This window comes from Mustela putorius, unplaced genomic scaffold (genome assembly GCF_011764305.1).
Source record: "Mustela putorius furo isolate JIRA1106 unplaced genomic scaffold, ASM1176430v1.1 tig00003972_pilon_pilon_pilon, whole genome shotgun sequence".
Lineage (NCBI taxonomy): Eukaryota > Metazoa > Chordata > Mammalia > Carnivora > Mustelidae > Mustela > Mustela putorius.
The window spans coordinates 9120023-9137668 of record NW_025422115.1 but is presented as its reverse complement, the minus strand read 5'-3'; the positions used below and the strand labels follow the sequence as shown (position 1 = coordinate 9137668).

Here is a 17646-nt window from a genome sequence, read left to right as displayed (position 1 = left end):
TACCCGCTGGTGTGTCCAGAGCCCGAGACCCACACCAAGCGCAGGATGGGTGGAGTCCGGAGCTGGGCCCCAAGGCCAAGTCCGTCTTGTGAGGTCAGACAGCAATGGCTTCCTGGGACTAGGAAAGCTTCCCTCGTTTAAAACAACTGAGGAGGCACCCATTACAGAAACTGTCCCTGCATAAACATGAAAACCAACCACCCTCACTGTCAGAAGGTGTCCTGACTTGATGATAAATTACAAGTCACTTAAGTCTGATCACTCCTGGCAGCTTGAAGGCCGGGGTAGCCACAAGGTGGTGGTTCCCCACAGCCTACAGCCTCCGCTCCTGTACATGCTCCCAATCCAAAGAGAATCCCAACCGTCCTGACAATGGGGGACATTAGCACTTTGCTGTCCTAGAAGGATCTGCCTGCATTCTGAGTGAAGTTGGCCTGTCATCCCTTTAAACTTTTCAGTGCTCAGCCCCAAATTTGGTGTGTGCACATTAATGTTTGGTCATTTACCCCTTGGGCTGGTCCACCCTTGCTGGGTGGACATCCCCCCCACCCCAGCATTGAAATTAGAGATTGGGGGTTCTGAAGAAATATCAAATGGGGACACTCAGCAGCCACTAGCAGATGTCCCCGGCCTGGATGCTGGTGGGACTTGGACTGAGCCAGTGGGTTGGGGGTCCGGCAGGGCGGCCAGGCTCACCTCCTGCCCGCCCACCACCTCCTGAGCCGGCTTCCATTGTGCCAGTCAGGGCTGGTGTACACCGAGGAGGAATGGGAGCGGGAGTGGACGGAGCTGCTGAAATTGGCGTCCAGCGAGCCACGCACGCACTTCAGCAAGAACGGTGGCACAGGCGGGGGGTAAGTGCGGCCCCTCACTCTCCCCGGTGGTCACCTTAAGCTTCTGGCCGGCCAGTGTGGGAAGCGGTTCGAGGGAACGTGGCCACCCCAAGCTGGAGGAGATACAGCGATTTCTGCCTTTGGACCTTAGGTTCTCCTCAAGGACACAGGGCAGAGTTGTGGGGCATGTACGGACCCCGGCAGATAATTGGGGGAAGTATACATAACGTTCACATACATTTTGCAGGTAGAGGTGCAGAGGTCACACATGGTGTCCCTTCCCCATTGCAGGCAGCAGTGGGAAGGGGACTCACTGGAGAGCCAGCCTCTGCAGGGGGAATGCAGCCTGGTGCTTCCCGCACACTGCTGTTGAACTCACGAGGCTCAGAAACCTCAAGCTACCGGGTTTGGACTCTTTCCAACTAAGTATTTATTTAATTTCTGGCTTCAAGAAGTCACGCTCAGAGCAGAAGGTAATTAAGTGAGTCCGGCGTCTCCCAGGTGAGCGGACGGATGCCATCCACATTCCTGGCAAAAAAGGCTTTGCCTTTGTACACATTCAGGGAGTAGCTTGTTCCTGCAGACACAACTGAAATGTCCCAGCCTGAGAATAGAGTGTGGCCAAGCAAATCAGCCACCAAACATGCAGCCCCAGCGTTTCAAAGGCACATGTGTGCTTTGGTTCATACTTATGGAAGCTGAGAATCAAGTTGTTTAACACCTAGAAAAAGTCTCAGGCAGACACAAGAAAGCCTGGGCATTGACAGTAAGAAGATTCAAGAAAGGATCAGACTCCAGTAGACAGCCCGGGCTAGCAGTGTGTCCTGGCCCCACATCTCCACACCCAGGCCCTCAGCTGCCAGCAGCAGGGTGTGGGGCTTCCCAGGCCTGGCACAATACCGAGGACCCTCAAAGATGAGCTCTCTTATCTGGAAACCCATCAACACAATTCCCACAGGGTAATTTTGTCACTTTGTTTTCATAATGTCATGTGTCAGTGCTAAAGTCTGTCTTATTTAGGACTTTTGGGGACACATAGTCTAAAGGCTCAGTCCATTCCTGAAAACTCCTCTCTCATGCTGAGTCATGCCTGAGCTGTGTCTGAAGAATTCTCTAGCATCCCTTTCATCATTGCCTCGCTGGCGCCTGCCAGAGGGCAGACACCCTGTAATTCAGGTGGATTGACTCTAGCCCAGTGTGTCTTCAGGGCTAGAGTCAATAATAAGTGGCCATCACCACATACTATGTCCCCTGAGTTCCCCCATCCAGGAAGCACTTGGCCCAACTTGGTCGCACAGTTGATCAGGCCTCAGCTTCTGCTCTTACTCCCTGGAACCCAAGAGGGCCCAGAGCTGAGTGAGGGCAGAAGGAGTGGGGCGTCTGGTGTTCATTCCCGTCTCCTTCCCAGGGGACTCAGGCTTGCCCACTCAGTTGGGGCAGGAGTACTGCAGAGAGGTCTCCTTGGTGATGGGCAGCAGCTCTGCCGTTCTCTGTTGTTCCCCTCAACTTTGGGAAAGTGGGGGAGAGACAGAAGGCACTGGACCAGCTACTCCCTCTCCTCAGCTCACAAGAAGAGTGCTCTCAGTTGCTGAGACCTCCCAACCCAGCTGTAGCGATCGCACGCCCCCAAAGTTCCTGCCTCCTCTCAGGAAGCTTTCAACCTTCAATCTGGTCTCAGTTGTAAAGACAAAAAATGTGTCTAGTCAGAAGCAATGAGTGATGTACAAAAGATGTTATTTTTTTCCCACCAAGAGATTCCTTGGGTTTTTTGGTTTCTTCTTTTGTTTTGTTTTGTTTGTTTTTTGGTTTTGAGTCCCCTCCACTACAGGTTGGACCAGAAGGTTTGAGGAGCATAAAAGCTTCACGTGAGCTACTAGCATCCTCCTCTATTGGGGATGGTGTTGGGAAGGGGTGGACACCATTCAGTGTGGGTGGGGACTCTGACACTGGCAGGACCTTGGGCTCACCCCCCTTTATTATCCATTGGTACAGACCACAGCAAGGAAATACTCTTCAGGATGGTGTCCAAGCCCTGATGGCTACTTTTTCCTGGATTTTTAACGGTTCCAAGAGCTCAAATCCTGCCCCTGTGTCCCCTCCCATGACAGAGCTCAGAGTTTTCTGTCTGCATGTCTGTAGCCCACAGGGCCATGTTTGGGCTCTTGTTGGTCACCTGGATCCCGCAGCAGCTGGTAAATCCCACAAGGAGGCAAGGAGCTGCTAGAAACAAGGCTATGTTGGTTCTGACATGTTACTTTTATAAATATGTGTGTGCTATGCATGAGACACTGGGTCTCTCTCACCAGGTGTTTTTACCTTTCCTTTCATTATGAATTGCTCTCATACAGTCAGGCTAGCAGAGAGTTCCAGTATGTTTCCTCCCTCCAGGACAGGCTCCCCTGCCATCGGGGCCCCACCTTTCTTTGGGGTTCAGAAGTCCAAAGGAGAGACATTTTTCCAACGAGTCATTTGTGCCTCTGCATTTTGCCTCTGTCTTCCCTAGGCAAAGGGAAGAGGTTTTCCTACTCACATTTTGCTGAGAGATGTGAGGCATCCCTAGGACTTGAGGGCCTTAGAGACTGGTACTTGATGCCTGCCTGGCTGAGGTTGGCCAGCTTCAAGGTCCTCAGAGCCATGGGGCGTTGTGGGGACCTACGGGCTATGCATGCTTCCCAACCACCAGCAGTGAACCCTGGGATGAGGCCTGAGATGGGCTGTCTTCAGGAGGACTCTTCCAACAAAAAGGGTAAACCCCAGAAGCCAGGCCAGAAGGGTTGTCACAACCCACCAGCTTGGATTGTTACCACCTCTGTCCAGGGAACTGAGGGCAGAGACGGTCACCTGTGGGGACACCTGAAGACCCAAAAAAACACTTCCATAGAAATGGGGCTCAGCATTTGGATCTCTATCAAGCCCAGTGGGCACCAAAAAGAGAAGTCAAGAAGGACTTTGCCATCCTCCAGCATCTCCTCTCTGGCTTGTGCCATCCAACCCTGCAGGGAGCCACAGATGGCAGCCAGACAGTGACAAGGCAGTGACATGAGAAACAGAGAAGTGGCTGGGGCCCGGGAGCCCATGGAACAGAAGAGAAGTGACACACGTTTTCCAGATTTTATCCTGGGGATAGGAAAGACTACCTGCAAACTCATTATCTCTTGACTAGCTCTTTTCATGGACACTGGCCTGGGGTCATTTTGTAAACCCATTCCTTTCCCAGAACACTACAAGTTTAAGTATCTGAAGAGGCTGGAAGGGACGGAAGGGCAGATTCAAGGATGGGCTTGGCCCTCTTTCTTTCTTCTTCCTGCACAACTCACAGTGGCTGGTCCCCAGGCTCTCTTTCAGAACAGTGGCAAGAAACACTGGAGGCAGAGATGCATGTCCTCTGCTCACCTAAAGAGAAGGTTGTAGACGAGTTGGCATCCAGGCAGGGCAGGCTACGAGCCGGATAGCCTCCATGGACAGGCTGCTTATGGCTAATGCCCCAGAGTACATGATCACAGAGTCGGCCACCCTAGAAAAGCCCAGGGAGGTGAGGCAGGTATGAGCTTCATGTTGAACCTCAGATGCACGAGGAAGACCGAGGATGGCACCACAGACATGGACTTGGCAAGCACAGTGAAGAGCCAAGACCCAGGCAGGGGCAGGTGCTTCTGAGCAGGGCACAGCTGCAGGACAATTTCCCTCTGATGCTTGCAAATCAAAATGTAGCCATGTCTCCATGGCCAAAATAAGGGAAATCAGATATTCTGTGCCACTGCTGCTGCTGCTACTTCTTCAGAGACCTACTGAGTTACCACATATGAAATGTATCCCTCCAGGAGGGCTGCTGCTGGAGTTTTTATAGCCCACTCTAACCATCACCATTGTGCATCCTGTGGGTGCTTGGTCCCACATGGAGAGCAGAATGCTCCCCAGCAGGAAGACAAGGAGGAAACAAGGAAATAACTCTACCCTAAGTCTGGTTGTTCATCATCTTCTTGCCCTGCAGCCCCCCAAAAGAGGGTATGCAATCAGAAGAACCTAATTCCTTGTTCCAAAAGTGATAAAAATCTCTGACAGCAAGTAGTTAGCGAGGGTCTCTGGATACTTCTGGTTTCATGGCAACAGCGAAAGGGGAGCAAAGTAAAAGGGCCTTGCCTGGTGGACCCTGACCAGAGACCCAGACTTAAATGCACTGCGTTGTAGTCCCAAGCTGGTCATGTGATGTTTGGCATATCCCACAAGCTCTCTGAACCTCAGTTTTGCTCATCTGTAAAATGCACTTGGTAACAACCTCCCTACCAGACACTATCAGTTTTTGATTGTTGTATAGCAGACCACTCCAAAACTGAGTGGCTTAGAGCAGCATCCACCAGATTTGCTCATATTCTGGAGGTACCTGGAATTGCCTGCTGCCACTTGTGGAGCTGCAGTCATCTGGAAGTTGGTCTCAGTGGGGCTAGATAGTCCAAGATAGTCTCATATCATAGCTCTGAGGCTGAGAACTAGCACTCCTTGGGCCTCTGTCCACATGGATTTTTATCTTTGAAGAGGTCCAGACTCCTTACAATACAGTCTCAGGGCAGGAAGAGATGGCAGCCCCTGATTTGCTGGGCCTTCTCAAGCCTCTGATTGCATCACTTTACTAATGTCCCATTGACCAAAGCAAGTCACACAGTCAAGCTGACCTCAGGGCACAGAGGTAGACTCCACCCTTGATGGACAGAGGGGGCAAAGTCACATTGCAAAGGGACAAGTACACAGGAGTGAAGGATCGATAGCCACCAAAGAGTCTGCTACATACTCAGATATTATTGGTATGGAGTGATAAAATCACAGGTTTGAAGGTGTTTGGAAAAAGGTAGTTTTACAACAGTAAAAATAACATTTATTAAGACATTGTCACACTTATGCTGTAAGTTGTCATGCCTGTTGCCTCTATGGCATTGTAAAGGCCCACTCCAGATATCTAAAATGTGTTCCTTCTTCCTGACTTTCCACTGGCTCATCTAGTGTCTGATAGTCTATTCTTAGCAATTTATTTCTTTTAGTCTGAGGACTTTGGGGCTTTTAGGAGTCTTTCTGATTGTGGAGCAAATCCCTTCTGTCAGTTTATACACCAAGGATATTACATTTTATACTCTGTGGCCTGACCCCAGAGCCTACTCCAGTGGGAAGGGTACACAAAAATGGCTTCTTGGTTTGTGCTGGGCACTCAGGAGAGAAAAGAAGGGATGTCTGCTGAGCACCTACCTGCCTTACACAAATTGTTTTCACTTTATAAATTAGGCCTTATGCCCCTTTATAGATTAGGAAGCGAATGCTCAGAGAGATTTTTTTTTTAAAGATTTTAGTTATTTATTTGACAGACAGAGATCACAAGTAGGCAGAGAGGCAGGCAGAGAGAGAGAGGAGGAAGCAGGCTCCCTGCTGAGCAGAGAGCCTGATGCGGAGCTCGATCCCAGGAACCTGGGATCATGACCTGAGCTGAAGGCAGAGGCTTAACCCACTGAGCCACCCAGGTGCCCTCAGAGAGATTATTTGACTTGCCTCCAGTTTGTAATGGGTAGGGCTAGAATACAGTCCCAGACATGTCAGAATCACAGCCCTGAGTTTTCCCAGAGATATTATGACAAGTCTCAGTATCTTCTTAAGAAAGAATGCACTGCAGTTAGAACTTTTGAGTCCTGGCTTATCTGAATCTGTCTTTATTTTTTACCTCATCCTTGGTTGGTAGTTTAGTTTGGTATAAAACTCTAAATTAATGAGTTGAATGATGTCATCAGAGAAAAAGTCAGACAGAAAAACATCTGCTTCCTGGCATTCAGTTCAGGTTAGCTAATTTGAAATGAGAAACAATTCTATGAAACCCAAAGACAGAGCATATCCAACTTCATCTTTACAAGCTCTGAAAAATATTTACTCATTAGCTTAACATCTATTAATTGCCTTCCATGTGCTGTGCATATTTACATACACAATTTCATTATTCCATCACAATAACCTGTGAGATTAAGATTATAATCTTTATCTAACATATGAGAAACTCGGATTCTGGATGGAAAAGGACTTGTCCAGGGTACTGAATGACAGAGCCATAATTCAAACTCAGATCTTCTTCTTCCTTTTTTATTTTTTATAAATATATAATGTATTTTTATCCCCGGGGTACAGGTCTGTGAATCCCCAGGTTTACACACTTCATAGCACTCACCATAGCACATACCCTCCCCAATGTCCATAACCCCACCACCCTCTCTCGACCCCCCTCCCCCCAGCAACCCTCAGTTTTCAAACTCAGATCTTCTGTCTCTCAGGTCCCTTGCTTTTTTTCCTTTGTCCCTTAGCTCAGGAGTCTATCTCCATTGTTACAGAGAAGTGGATTTTTGCTGCCCTCTCACCTTTAGTTCTGTGGGTAATAGAATAATGACTCTGTTTTCTAGTCCAATCCCAGTTGTGTTTCAAGGGAATACCATTTGAATCCCAGTCCTTACTAACAATAGACTAAACCTCCACATCAGTTGTCTTGCTCTTTAAATGTACAAAAGGCATTTTCCAATTCAGCCTCCCTGAATCTCCCTTTGCTCACCTCTCAAATTTTGAAAATCTTTGTAAACATTAAGTCAATAATGAATTATTGAGAGGAATTCTCTTAAATGCATTTACAATGAATTATTACCAAGCAATTTTCAACATGACCACTACACTTTTGAAAGGAAAGGAGTAAACCAGGATCCTTTGAGTTTTAAGAATATAATGCAGGGGCGCCTGGGTGGCTCAGTGGGTTAAAGCCTCTGCCTACGGCTCAGGTCATGATCTCAGGGTCCTGGGATTGAGTCCCGCATCGGGTTCTCTGCTCAGCAGTGAGCCTGCTTCCCCCTCCCTCTCTCTCTCTCTCTCTCTACTTGTAATCTCTGTCTGTCAAATAAATAAATAAAATCTTAAAAAAAAAAAAGGCAAAGCCTTCCTTTAAAAAAGAAGATAATGCAAATGAAAAATCCACTTCACATGTATTTGAAGTTTGAAAAGAAAATGTATTAACAATACCAAGTACTGGTGAAAATGCAGAGCAAATGGAACTCTCATACACTGTTGGTGGCAATAGAAAATGGTACAACCACTTTCAAATACAATTTTACAGATTCTTACAAATTTTTTAAATTTCTATTTATTTGAGAGAAAGGGAACAAGAGTGGAAGAGGGAGGAAGGGAGGGGAAGGGAGAGGAAGGGGGTAAGGAGGTTCCCCACTGAGCAGGGAGCCCAATGTGGAGCTTGATCCCAGAACCCTGGAATCGTGACCTGAGCCAAAGGCAGACACTTAACCAGCTGAGCCACCCAGGTGCCCCTGACAGATTCCTATAAATTTAAACATACACTTGCTGTGTGGTCCAGCCATTCCACTCCTGAGTATTTACCCTAGAGCAGTTGTTCTCAGCCAGGGGTAATCCCCACCCCGGGACATTTGGCGAGGTCTAGAGATAATTTTGGTTGTCATAACTGTAGGGTAGGCTAGGTACTAGTAGACTCTAATGGATAGATGCCAAGAATACTGCTAAGGGTTCCAAAATGCACAGGACAGCCACTCAAAAGAAATAGTTACCTGGTCTGGACTTTCAATATTGCCAAGGTTGAGAAAATCTGCCCCAGAAAAATAAAAACATATTCACACAAAGATCTGTAAAACATAGTCTATAGCAGTTGCATCCATACTTGTCAAAACTGGAAACAACTCAAATGTCCTTTAATAAACAAATTGAGGTACATTTATATTATGGGATACTACTCACCAATAAAACTACTAATACATGCAACAACTTCTATGAAATTCACAGGCATTCTGTTGAATGAAAAAAATCAAATCTCCAAAAGTTATATACTGTATGTATGATTCCATTTATCTTTTAAAGATTTTATTTATTTGAGAGAGAGATCGCTAGAGAGAGCACAAGTCAGGGAGGGAGCAGAGGGAGAGGAAGAAGCAGGCTCCCTACTCAGCACTTGATCCCAGGACCCTGGGATCAGGATATGAGCTGAAAGCAGATGCTTAACTGACTGAGCCACCCAGGAACCCTGTATGATTCCATTTATATGACATTATCCAAAAAGCAAAATTGTCATGATGGTGAACAGATGAGTGGTTCATTTACTTGTGAATAGATGTCCAATTTTCTGTTATCATTTCTTGAAAAAACTATTCTTTCAACATTGAAATCCTTTAACCTTTATCAAAAATTAATCAGTATTATTTTTGTAGGTATTTTTTTCTTATCCTCTATTATTTTCCATTGAAATATGTGTCCATCTTTTGACAATATCACCCTCTTGATCAGTGTCACTTTATAATAAGTCTTAAAATTGGTCATTCCTCCAACTTTCTTCTTTTTTAGTATTTCTAGTTTGGGTTTGTTTTTGTTTGTTTGTTTTCACTTTCTCATATAAGTTTGTATAATAAGCTTATCTGTATCTGAAAAATAATCTGCTGGGATTGTGACTACTGTTAGATTAAATCTGTATATGAATTTGGGGAAGATTAAAATCTTTACAATATTGAGTCTTCTAACACATCTTTTTCCATGTGTTGGAGTGATGCAGTATGTCTCTCCACTTATTTAGATCTTTTTTTTTTATTTGTTTCATCAGCATTTTACAGTTTTCAGCATACAGGTCCTATATGTATTTTATTAAATTTATACCTGAAGGTCACATGGGTGGCTCAGTCAATTAAATATCCAAATCTTGATTTCGTTGAGATTCTCTTTCTCCCCTGCTTCTCTCTCTACCATTCACCCTGCTCATCTGTGCGCTCACTCTCTCTCTCACTTTCTTTATCTAAAATAAATTCTTTATTTTATAAAATCTTTATTTTATATTTATTTTAATCTTTATTTATATTTATTTTATAAAATCTTTTTTAAAAATTATACCTGAGTAATCCATTTGTAGCTACTGTAAATGATTGTGTGTGTGTGTGTGTGTGTTTTAATTTGGGTTTGCAATTGTACATCGCTACTTATAGAAATGTGATTGATTTTTGTATTGGCTTGGTATCCTGTGATATTACTACACTCATTTATTACATCTATGAGAGCTTTGGGGTAGATTCCTTCAGATTTTCTACATAGACATTCGTATCATCTATGAGTAGGGATAGTTTTCTTTCTTCCTTACCAACCTGTATGCCTTTGTTTTTCTTGACTCACTGCACTAGTTAGGACTTCCAGTACAATATTGAGTTGGCATGATAAGAGAGGACATCCTCTCCTGGTTACCAGTATTAGTCATAAATCTTTCATTAATATGATGTCAATGAAGGTTTTTAGTAGATATCTTTTAAGGAAGTTTTCTTCTATTCCTTTTGTTAAGAGTTTCTATCATTAATTAATGTTGTATTTTATCAAATAAATGTTCTACATTCTACATGTATTATTTTAATATGATCATGTAGGGTTTTTCTTCTTTAATGTTAATTAATTAATATTGTGGGTTACCTTGAATGATATATGAGTATTGAGCCAGCCTTGCATTCCAGAGATGAACTCTTAGTGTATTGAACTTTTTATTTTGCTCATTCAATTTGGCAATATTATATTGAGGATTTTTGCATCTGTGACCATAGAGATTATTAGAATATAGTTTTCTTTTTATACTACTGTCTTTGTCTAGCTTTGGAGGAATGCTAGTCTTATAAAACACACTGGGAAGCATTAACCTCTTATATTTTCTAAAAGAGATTTTGCAGAACTAGAGATATTTCTTCTTTAAATGTTTGTAGAATTCACCAGTGAATCAATCTGCAACCCAAAATTTCCTTTTCAGAAGGCTATTAATGATCAATTCAATTTATTTAATAACTCCAGAAAGTAGAAATAAGTGAATTTGGGTAGCTTCTTTTTGGGAAATTGTTCATTTCATCTAAATTGTTGAATTTAGGTGTATAGCATTGTTAATAATATTCCTTTTATAACTTATTAATGTCTATGGGGGTCATTACTGATAGTCCCTCATTCTTTCCAAACTCAGCAGTTTCTGTCTTTCTGTTTTTACTTTGTCATCCTTTCTAAAATTTTATCCATTTTGTTGATCTTTTAAAAGAACCAATTTTGGTTTATTTGGTTATTGTTTTCTAGTTCTCAGTTTCATTGATTTCTGGTCTTATCTTTTATGTTTTCTTCCTTCTGCTTGCTTTAGGTTTATTTTGCTCTAATTTCTCTACTTTGTTCAGGTGGGCACTTATATTATTGATTTGAGAACTTTCTTTTTGTAATATATGCATTTAAAGGCTATGTATTTCCCTCTTAGCTCTGATTAGGTACATACAAAAAATTTCGGTATGTTGGATTTATGTTTTTATTCTGTTTAAAATATTTTCTAATTTCCCTTAAGAACTTCTCTTTGACCACTGAATTCTTTAAAAGTAGCTGTGTAACAGATTTTTATTGTTTTTCTTTACTTATTCTAGTTTAATTGGATTGTGACCTATTAACGTAATTGGTATGATTTAAGTTATTTTAAATTTGTCAAAGTTTGTTAAGAGGTGAGCTTATAGTCTAACTTTGTGAATATTCCATGTGCTTTCTACAAGGATGTGCTGTGGTTCGAATGTCAGTTCAGTTTTCAAAAGCCTTTGCTGTCCTATTCCATACATTACTCAGTCTGTGACCTGGGTACAATCTATTCAGTCTGTCCCCAGAGACTTTGACACACCAATTAGGACCAAACCTATACATGTACCGCCCAGATTTGGGGGAACAGGAGTCCGGGAATTCATAAACAACCTCATGGGTTTGTTTTCTCAAGTTCTCCCTTTCCATGATCTCCCAGGTACTTTTTCAGTTCCCTACAACCCCATTTTTTATCCACCAGCCAGAATTCTAGAAACTTAGCTACAGCACTGTGCCATATGATTCCATGACTGCACCTGTATCCTGGGCCCAGATAGCCAGGATGACACAGAGGGGAAAATACTAAACATTTCACCCCTGCCCACCCTCTTGGCATCACAGCTCCACTGATCAGTGAGGAAGGTTCCTCTCTTTTAGATTTGTGGCTCCCAGTGGCTTCTGTTGCGGCCTCTGCCATGGCCTGTGGAAGAGTTTTGAGAGAACATAAGAGAGAGGAGAAGAAAAAATGGGGATTTCTATGCTTTACTTGAACTTGAGGAATTCCCCCTCCTCAATCCCAAACTAGAGGCCACCTTCTGTCCCTTCACCAGTGCCCACTTGTGGGTTTCAGAATATGTTGCATTCACATCTGGGAACAGCAGAGGCTTAAAAACAAAAAAAAATGGAAATTACATTTTCCTCCTCAATCCACCTGCTACTATTTACTTTCTAGAACCTTCCAGTAACTCCTCCATGCATTCTATCCAGGTGGGAGGGTTGTATTCAGGAGGAGAGAAGGTATGGAGTGTTCTTTCTTGATCTGCACAGCATCAAAAATCAGACACAAGGTGGTAGACTAGAGGTTTGGAGGTGGTAGATGAAACAGGAGTTCTCAATCAAGAGAGCAGGTGGAGTAGACAAGGTAGGCTGAAAGGGGCCTTGGAAACCTGTGTCCTCACTGCTTCTCACCTGCTTCCCTCTCTGTACACACACACATCAGAAGACATTCCTACCTAGGTTAGCAGTTGAACATTTTCTCTCTCTTTTTTTTAAAGAATTTATTTATTTATTTGACACACTGAGAGAGATCACAAGTAGGCAGAGAGGCAGGCAGAGAGTGAGGGGGAAGCAGGGAGCTGAGCAGAGAGCCTGATGCGGGGCTCGATCCCAGCACCCTGAGATCACGACCTGAGCCCAAGGCAGAGGCTTTACCCACTGAACCACCCAGGCACCCCTCCAGAATGCCTTTCTGATTCAAAATTTGGTAATTCATAACCCTGAAGACATAGATTTCTAGGTGCTGCTATTTTCGTTCTACTTGCATGTCAATAATGGAAAGGTCTTGAAAGGGATTCAGCTATTTTTGTGTGGGAAGTGGGAAGTATTTTTGTGGAACAGGAAAAAGAGGAGTGTATTTAGAACCCTCTCGAAGTTTATTTTTTCAAAAGATATGTCTATTTTATTGTATTTTAAACTCTTTGGTAACATGGATTGTGTCTGTGACCCCCACATCTCAGAGGATTGGGGGAAAGGTCACTTCTGCATTATCTCTTTAAAGTACCATTTGTTTGTACTCTGCCCAGAGAAATGTTACACTGCTGTGCACATCGCCCTGTCCTGGGCCCCTGTCTCATCCGGGGCTCTTGTATGTTTTATATTGTCTCCTCCTTCAGACTGTAATTTTCTGATGGCCAGCCAAACCCAATAGCTCTTTTTGGTTCTCTTCCAACCCAGCTCAAGGCTAGGTACCAGTTGCTATGCTATATGTACATACAGAGCTGGACCCAGGACCAGCAGACCTAGAGCTGACCATTTGTGCTGCCACACACACCCAGGGCAGATGTTCTTGCTCAGGTCCCATGACACCAGCAACCAGACCTGACCCATTGGAAGGCAGGGCTCAAAGGCTACTCCCCTCATGGGCCCAGTGCTCACCCCTTTGACTGGCAGCCCGGGACCCAGAGTAGGTAGCTGTGGCCTTCCCAAAGAATCTGGATTTCCTAGGAATCAAGGAAGTACAGCACTGTCAGGCAGGAATTAGAACTGTGTCGTCCACTGAACACACTTATGTGTTACATTATGTGATGTGTCAAGCAGAGCTGTGAAACTGTCATTAACATAGCCAATGACAGAACTAGAAACTGAGATTCAGAAAATCAGGTCAGTTCCCAAAGTCCCACAACCCACAAAAGAGAGCCAGAATCCAAACTTCGAACCGACCAAAAACATAAACCCACGCTCTTAACAAATGCAAAGCAGGTATGGAGAGCAGAAATTAACAACTCATCTTGAGATTTGTGATAAAAATAACTTTTTCTCTTTAACCTTTTATAAAAGAAGAGCTTACTTGTTTTCCATTCAGTGAGATAGGGTAAGTGGAGGCTGAGAAGCTCTTAAAGCAGGAAAGAAAAGAGACACAGAAAAGGGGTCAGTTTGAGGACCCCTAGGCAGCCCCCACAGGGCATCTCTTGTCCTGGTTCCTCACTTCTCTTGTGTGTTTCTCATTCTGCTTTTCCTCTGAAGTTGTTTCTGCAATTTCATTGCTATGTTTACATAATTTTGTAGTGTGTTTCCCGCATTTCTTCTTTATTGACCTTTTTCAGAAATGCCTAGAATTCTAAATGATTTCATGAGGCACAGTCTCAGAGATAGAAACTTGAGTCTTCTAAGGAAAACTAAGCAGTGTTCTCTGCTGCAAGGTGCCCAAACCCCTGTCTGGCACTCCAAGGCCAGGGGATGGCTTCTCCTTAGACAAGAAACTTTCTTGTGAGTGTTCCTTAGAGCTCTCTGACCTCCACCAGCAAACCAAGTAGGAAAAGCATTTGTTCAGCTACGGAGTTCTCATGTTTGAAGATGTAGAATCCAGGTCTAATCTTTTCAAGACTTTCATAGCTAGAAATAAGACCAAAGTCCACCCTTCATCTATCAGGGGCCTCCCTGACCTTCCTGTCTGAAGAAACCACCTTTCCATCATTGAATTTATTAATACCTGGTAGTTTCTTATTTGACCTTCTGTTAACTGAGTGTTTCCACCCCTAGACCTGCATATGTGTCCACACATGTGCGTGCACACACACACACACACACACACGTGTGGACAGTGCTACACCTATCACAGATAACTCAGTAAATATTTGTCAAATAATTGACCCCAGCTTATTGATTCCAGCCAATAGGATGCGTCTTCGCCTCCAAGGCACCTGGCTGCTATATTGAAGCTCCTGTCAGAGCCTGAGACCCACTTGCCCCCTTCAGAGTGCCAAGAGTGCTCACCATTCTTCATTCTTAGCTTCCCAAGCCATAGCTCTTAGCAGAGTCCCTGCTGCTTACCCTGTGTCTAAAGGCTGCCATCTAGCCAGACAGTCTCTGGCCAGGTGCAAAGGCCCACAAGAGGAACAGTCTAGCCTCCCCTTTGCTCAGGGCCCTGGCCTCTAATCACCAGGCCCCCGAAGTCTACATGCCAACTCATCAAAGGTGTTGTCATGGCTCTGAGCCCTGCCTGGGGGAGGGTCTTGAGTCCCACCACTCAGAAATGCAGCTAGTGATACATCATGAGGAGGGCTGTGGCGCTGTGAGAGGGGGAAGGACCCCACATACTGTGCTGGAAACATCTCTGAGATGCACCATTAAAAGGGAAAAGCAGGAGTCAGAATAGCATCATGCCCTTACACCTAGAGGTGGACGCGGGTATGTGTTTGTGTTTAGAATCTAAATATCTTGATCTTGTATCTTTACATGGAAGAGTACACCAAAAACCAATAACTCTGTCACCATAGATGATGTGATCATACAACTTACATCCAAATAGGTGCACTGTTTGGGGGGTTGGCGGGGGAGTGAATACCAACCACTCCAGATGTATAAATCAGGATTTTCCTGAGCAAAATGGGAGGTGTGGTCACCACACCTGGAGGGAGGGGGACACAGGGAAGATCCTAGGAGACTTGCCCCTCTGTGTGGGCTGGTGACTGCCCTTAGGTGAAAACCCACCAGCCATCAAGATTGGCTTCCTTGTCCATAACTGGGCTCTTGGTGGATGGTCTCCAAGGGTTGTGGCTGCCATTTAAGCCAGAGCACTCCCAAATCTGTCTTGTACTTTTGACTCCTGCCACCATTCTCTGTGACCTGTGATACCATTTGGACCTCACTCCACCATCGTGGCTTCATGCTTACCTGGAGGAAGCTCCCAGCGTGGCCTCTGCCCTGGTCACATTTCATCCATCCTCCCCAGGGGTATTCACTAGGTGGATGGTCTGGCCTTTCTCAGGACTCCTTTCTCCCTGAGTAATGTTGCAGAGGAGGTGATGCACGTGCATTATGCCACAGAACACATTAGGAACTTGTTGGGGGTATGCACAGTGTCTTTGAGGATGAAGTAGTTATACTTGCATGTTAGTCTTCTTAGCAGTAAACACCAATTTTAGACATTTTTACATGTCTTTTCCCAAAGACCAGATTCTATTTACAATCCTAGGTCTAACATTTGCTCAGTGAGCTCACAGGAAGATGATGTTAAGCCTCTGGGTAAGAAGTGGAAGAGAATTTTCAGGATTGGTTTCACTAGAGTTGATTTCTGCCTGTGGGCTCAATCACAGTAATTCACAAGGGCAGGGCACAGTTTCAAAGTCTCATCCCAGAAATGATCCCATTTGCCCATGAGAACAGCCTGAGGAGATGCAGAGCCAATGTTCTCAGCCCAAATTCAACAGAGCAGGATCAAGCACTGGAACATGGCTGTGATGTTGAGGAATAAGTGCAGAACAAGCCCCACCCCCAGTTGAAACACACTCCCTAAAACATGAAGCAAGCAGCTAGAAGCAAGGAGGGAAGGGCATTATGATTCTCAGATTGCCCCTAGGGTGCAGCTGGGACCTTCTCTGCCACCTTCGGGGTCACTGAAGTTTTATAGTTGACCTTTGGCTCTCATGCTCAATCTCACAACTGGTATGGAGAAAGGTCACTGGCCTCCATCACCCTCTGGCAACTCTGTGCTCTATCCCTGACATGGAACCAGGGATAGACAGATGGGTAGGTGGGTGGATGGATGGAAGAATGGATGATGGATAGATAGATGGATGTGTAAGTGTCTGTATAAGTAGGTGGATGGACAGATGGATGGATGTGTTTGTGGATGGATGGATGGATGGATGGATGGATGGATGGATGGATGAACAGATGGAGGGACAGAACTTACTTGAGGGCCTCTGCAGTGCCTTTTACCATTCCAGCATATAGTAAGTGCTCAGTAAATATTGGCTGGTTTTTCAGTTTGAAATATAATGGCTCTGCTTCAAATTTTGCATGAGCAGAATGCTGTGACGGTACAGTAGTCCCTCATACTTGGTCAGCCCTTGCACTGTTGCTGCAGTGAGGCCCCTTCTGTGTAGTTGTTTAGACACCAAAGTGTTCCATCATGGAGTGAAGGTGCAACTGAGAACCCAGGGCTGAGAGAGCTCCCCTTCCCCTTGCTATTTCTTCTTCTCAGCATTCGTATGTGACTCTCTGATGCCTCATCTCTTTCCAGTGCTGACCTTTCCATCCACTGGATTAGGAAAGAAATAACATTCCAGATTTCTTTTTTTTTTTAAGATTTTATATATTTATTTGACAGAGAGAAATCACAAGTAGATGGAGAGGCAGGCAGAGAGAGAGAGGGAAGCAGGCTCCCTGCTGAGCAGAGAGCCCGATGTGGGGCTCGATCCCAGGACCCTGGGATCATGACCTGAGCCGAAGGCAGCGGCTTAACCCACTGAGCCACCCAGGTGCCCAACATTCCAGATTTCTAACTGAGATATTTTTCTCTCTGAGTATGCAGTTTATAATTCTGTGTTCCCTCCTGCCGATGCTATTTATTACCTTGTTCAACTGTCCACTTGCTTGTGAGCACTTACTGGGTGACAGGGACAATCAAGGGGCTTCTGGAAGCACTTGAACCTCACATACACAGCTGCCTCCCTCTTAGCTGTGACTGGACAAGTTAACCACCAAGGATATTTTTTTAATTTAATTTTTTTTCAGTGTTCCAAGATTCATTGTTTATGCACTACACCCAGTGCTCCATGAAATTTGTGCCCTCTACAATACCCACCACCAGGCTTACCCAAGCCCCCACCTCTCCCCTCCAAAACCCTCACTTTGTTTCTCAGAGTCCACAGTCTCTGGTTTGTCTCCCCCTCCAATTTCCCCCAACTCCCTTCTCTCCATCTCCCATGTCCTCCATGTTATTCCT

At 44.7% G+C, this 17646-nt stretch overlaps 1 protein-coding gene across 1 annotated transcript in view; it reads left to right on the top strand.

The window, feature by feature from the left end:
- The window catches only part of OTUD7A (OTU deubiquitinase 7A), a 359579-nt gene that overhangs the window by 308438 nt on the left and 33495 nt on the right, over positions 1–17646 (top strand). Inside the window, exon 9 of the mRNA XM_045070581.1 lies at positions 742–854. Coding sequence (XP_044926516.1) covers positions 742–854 — 113 coding nt within the window. The remainder of the gene's footprint in view (positions 1–741; positions 855–17646) is intronic.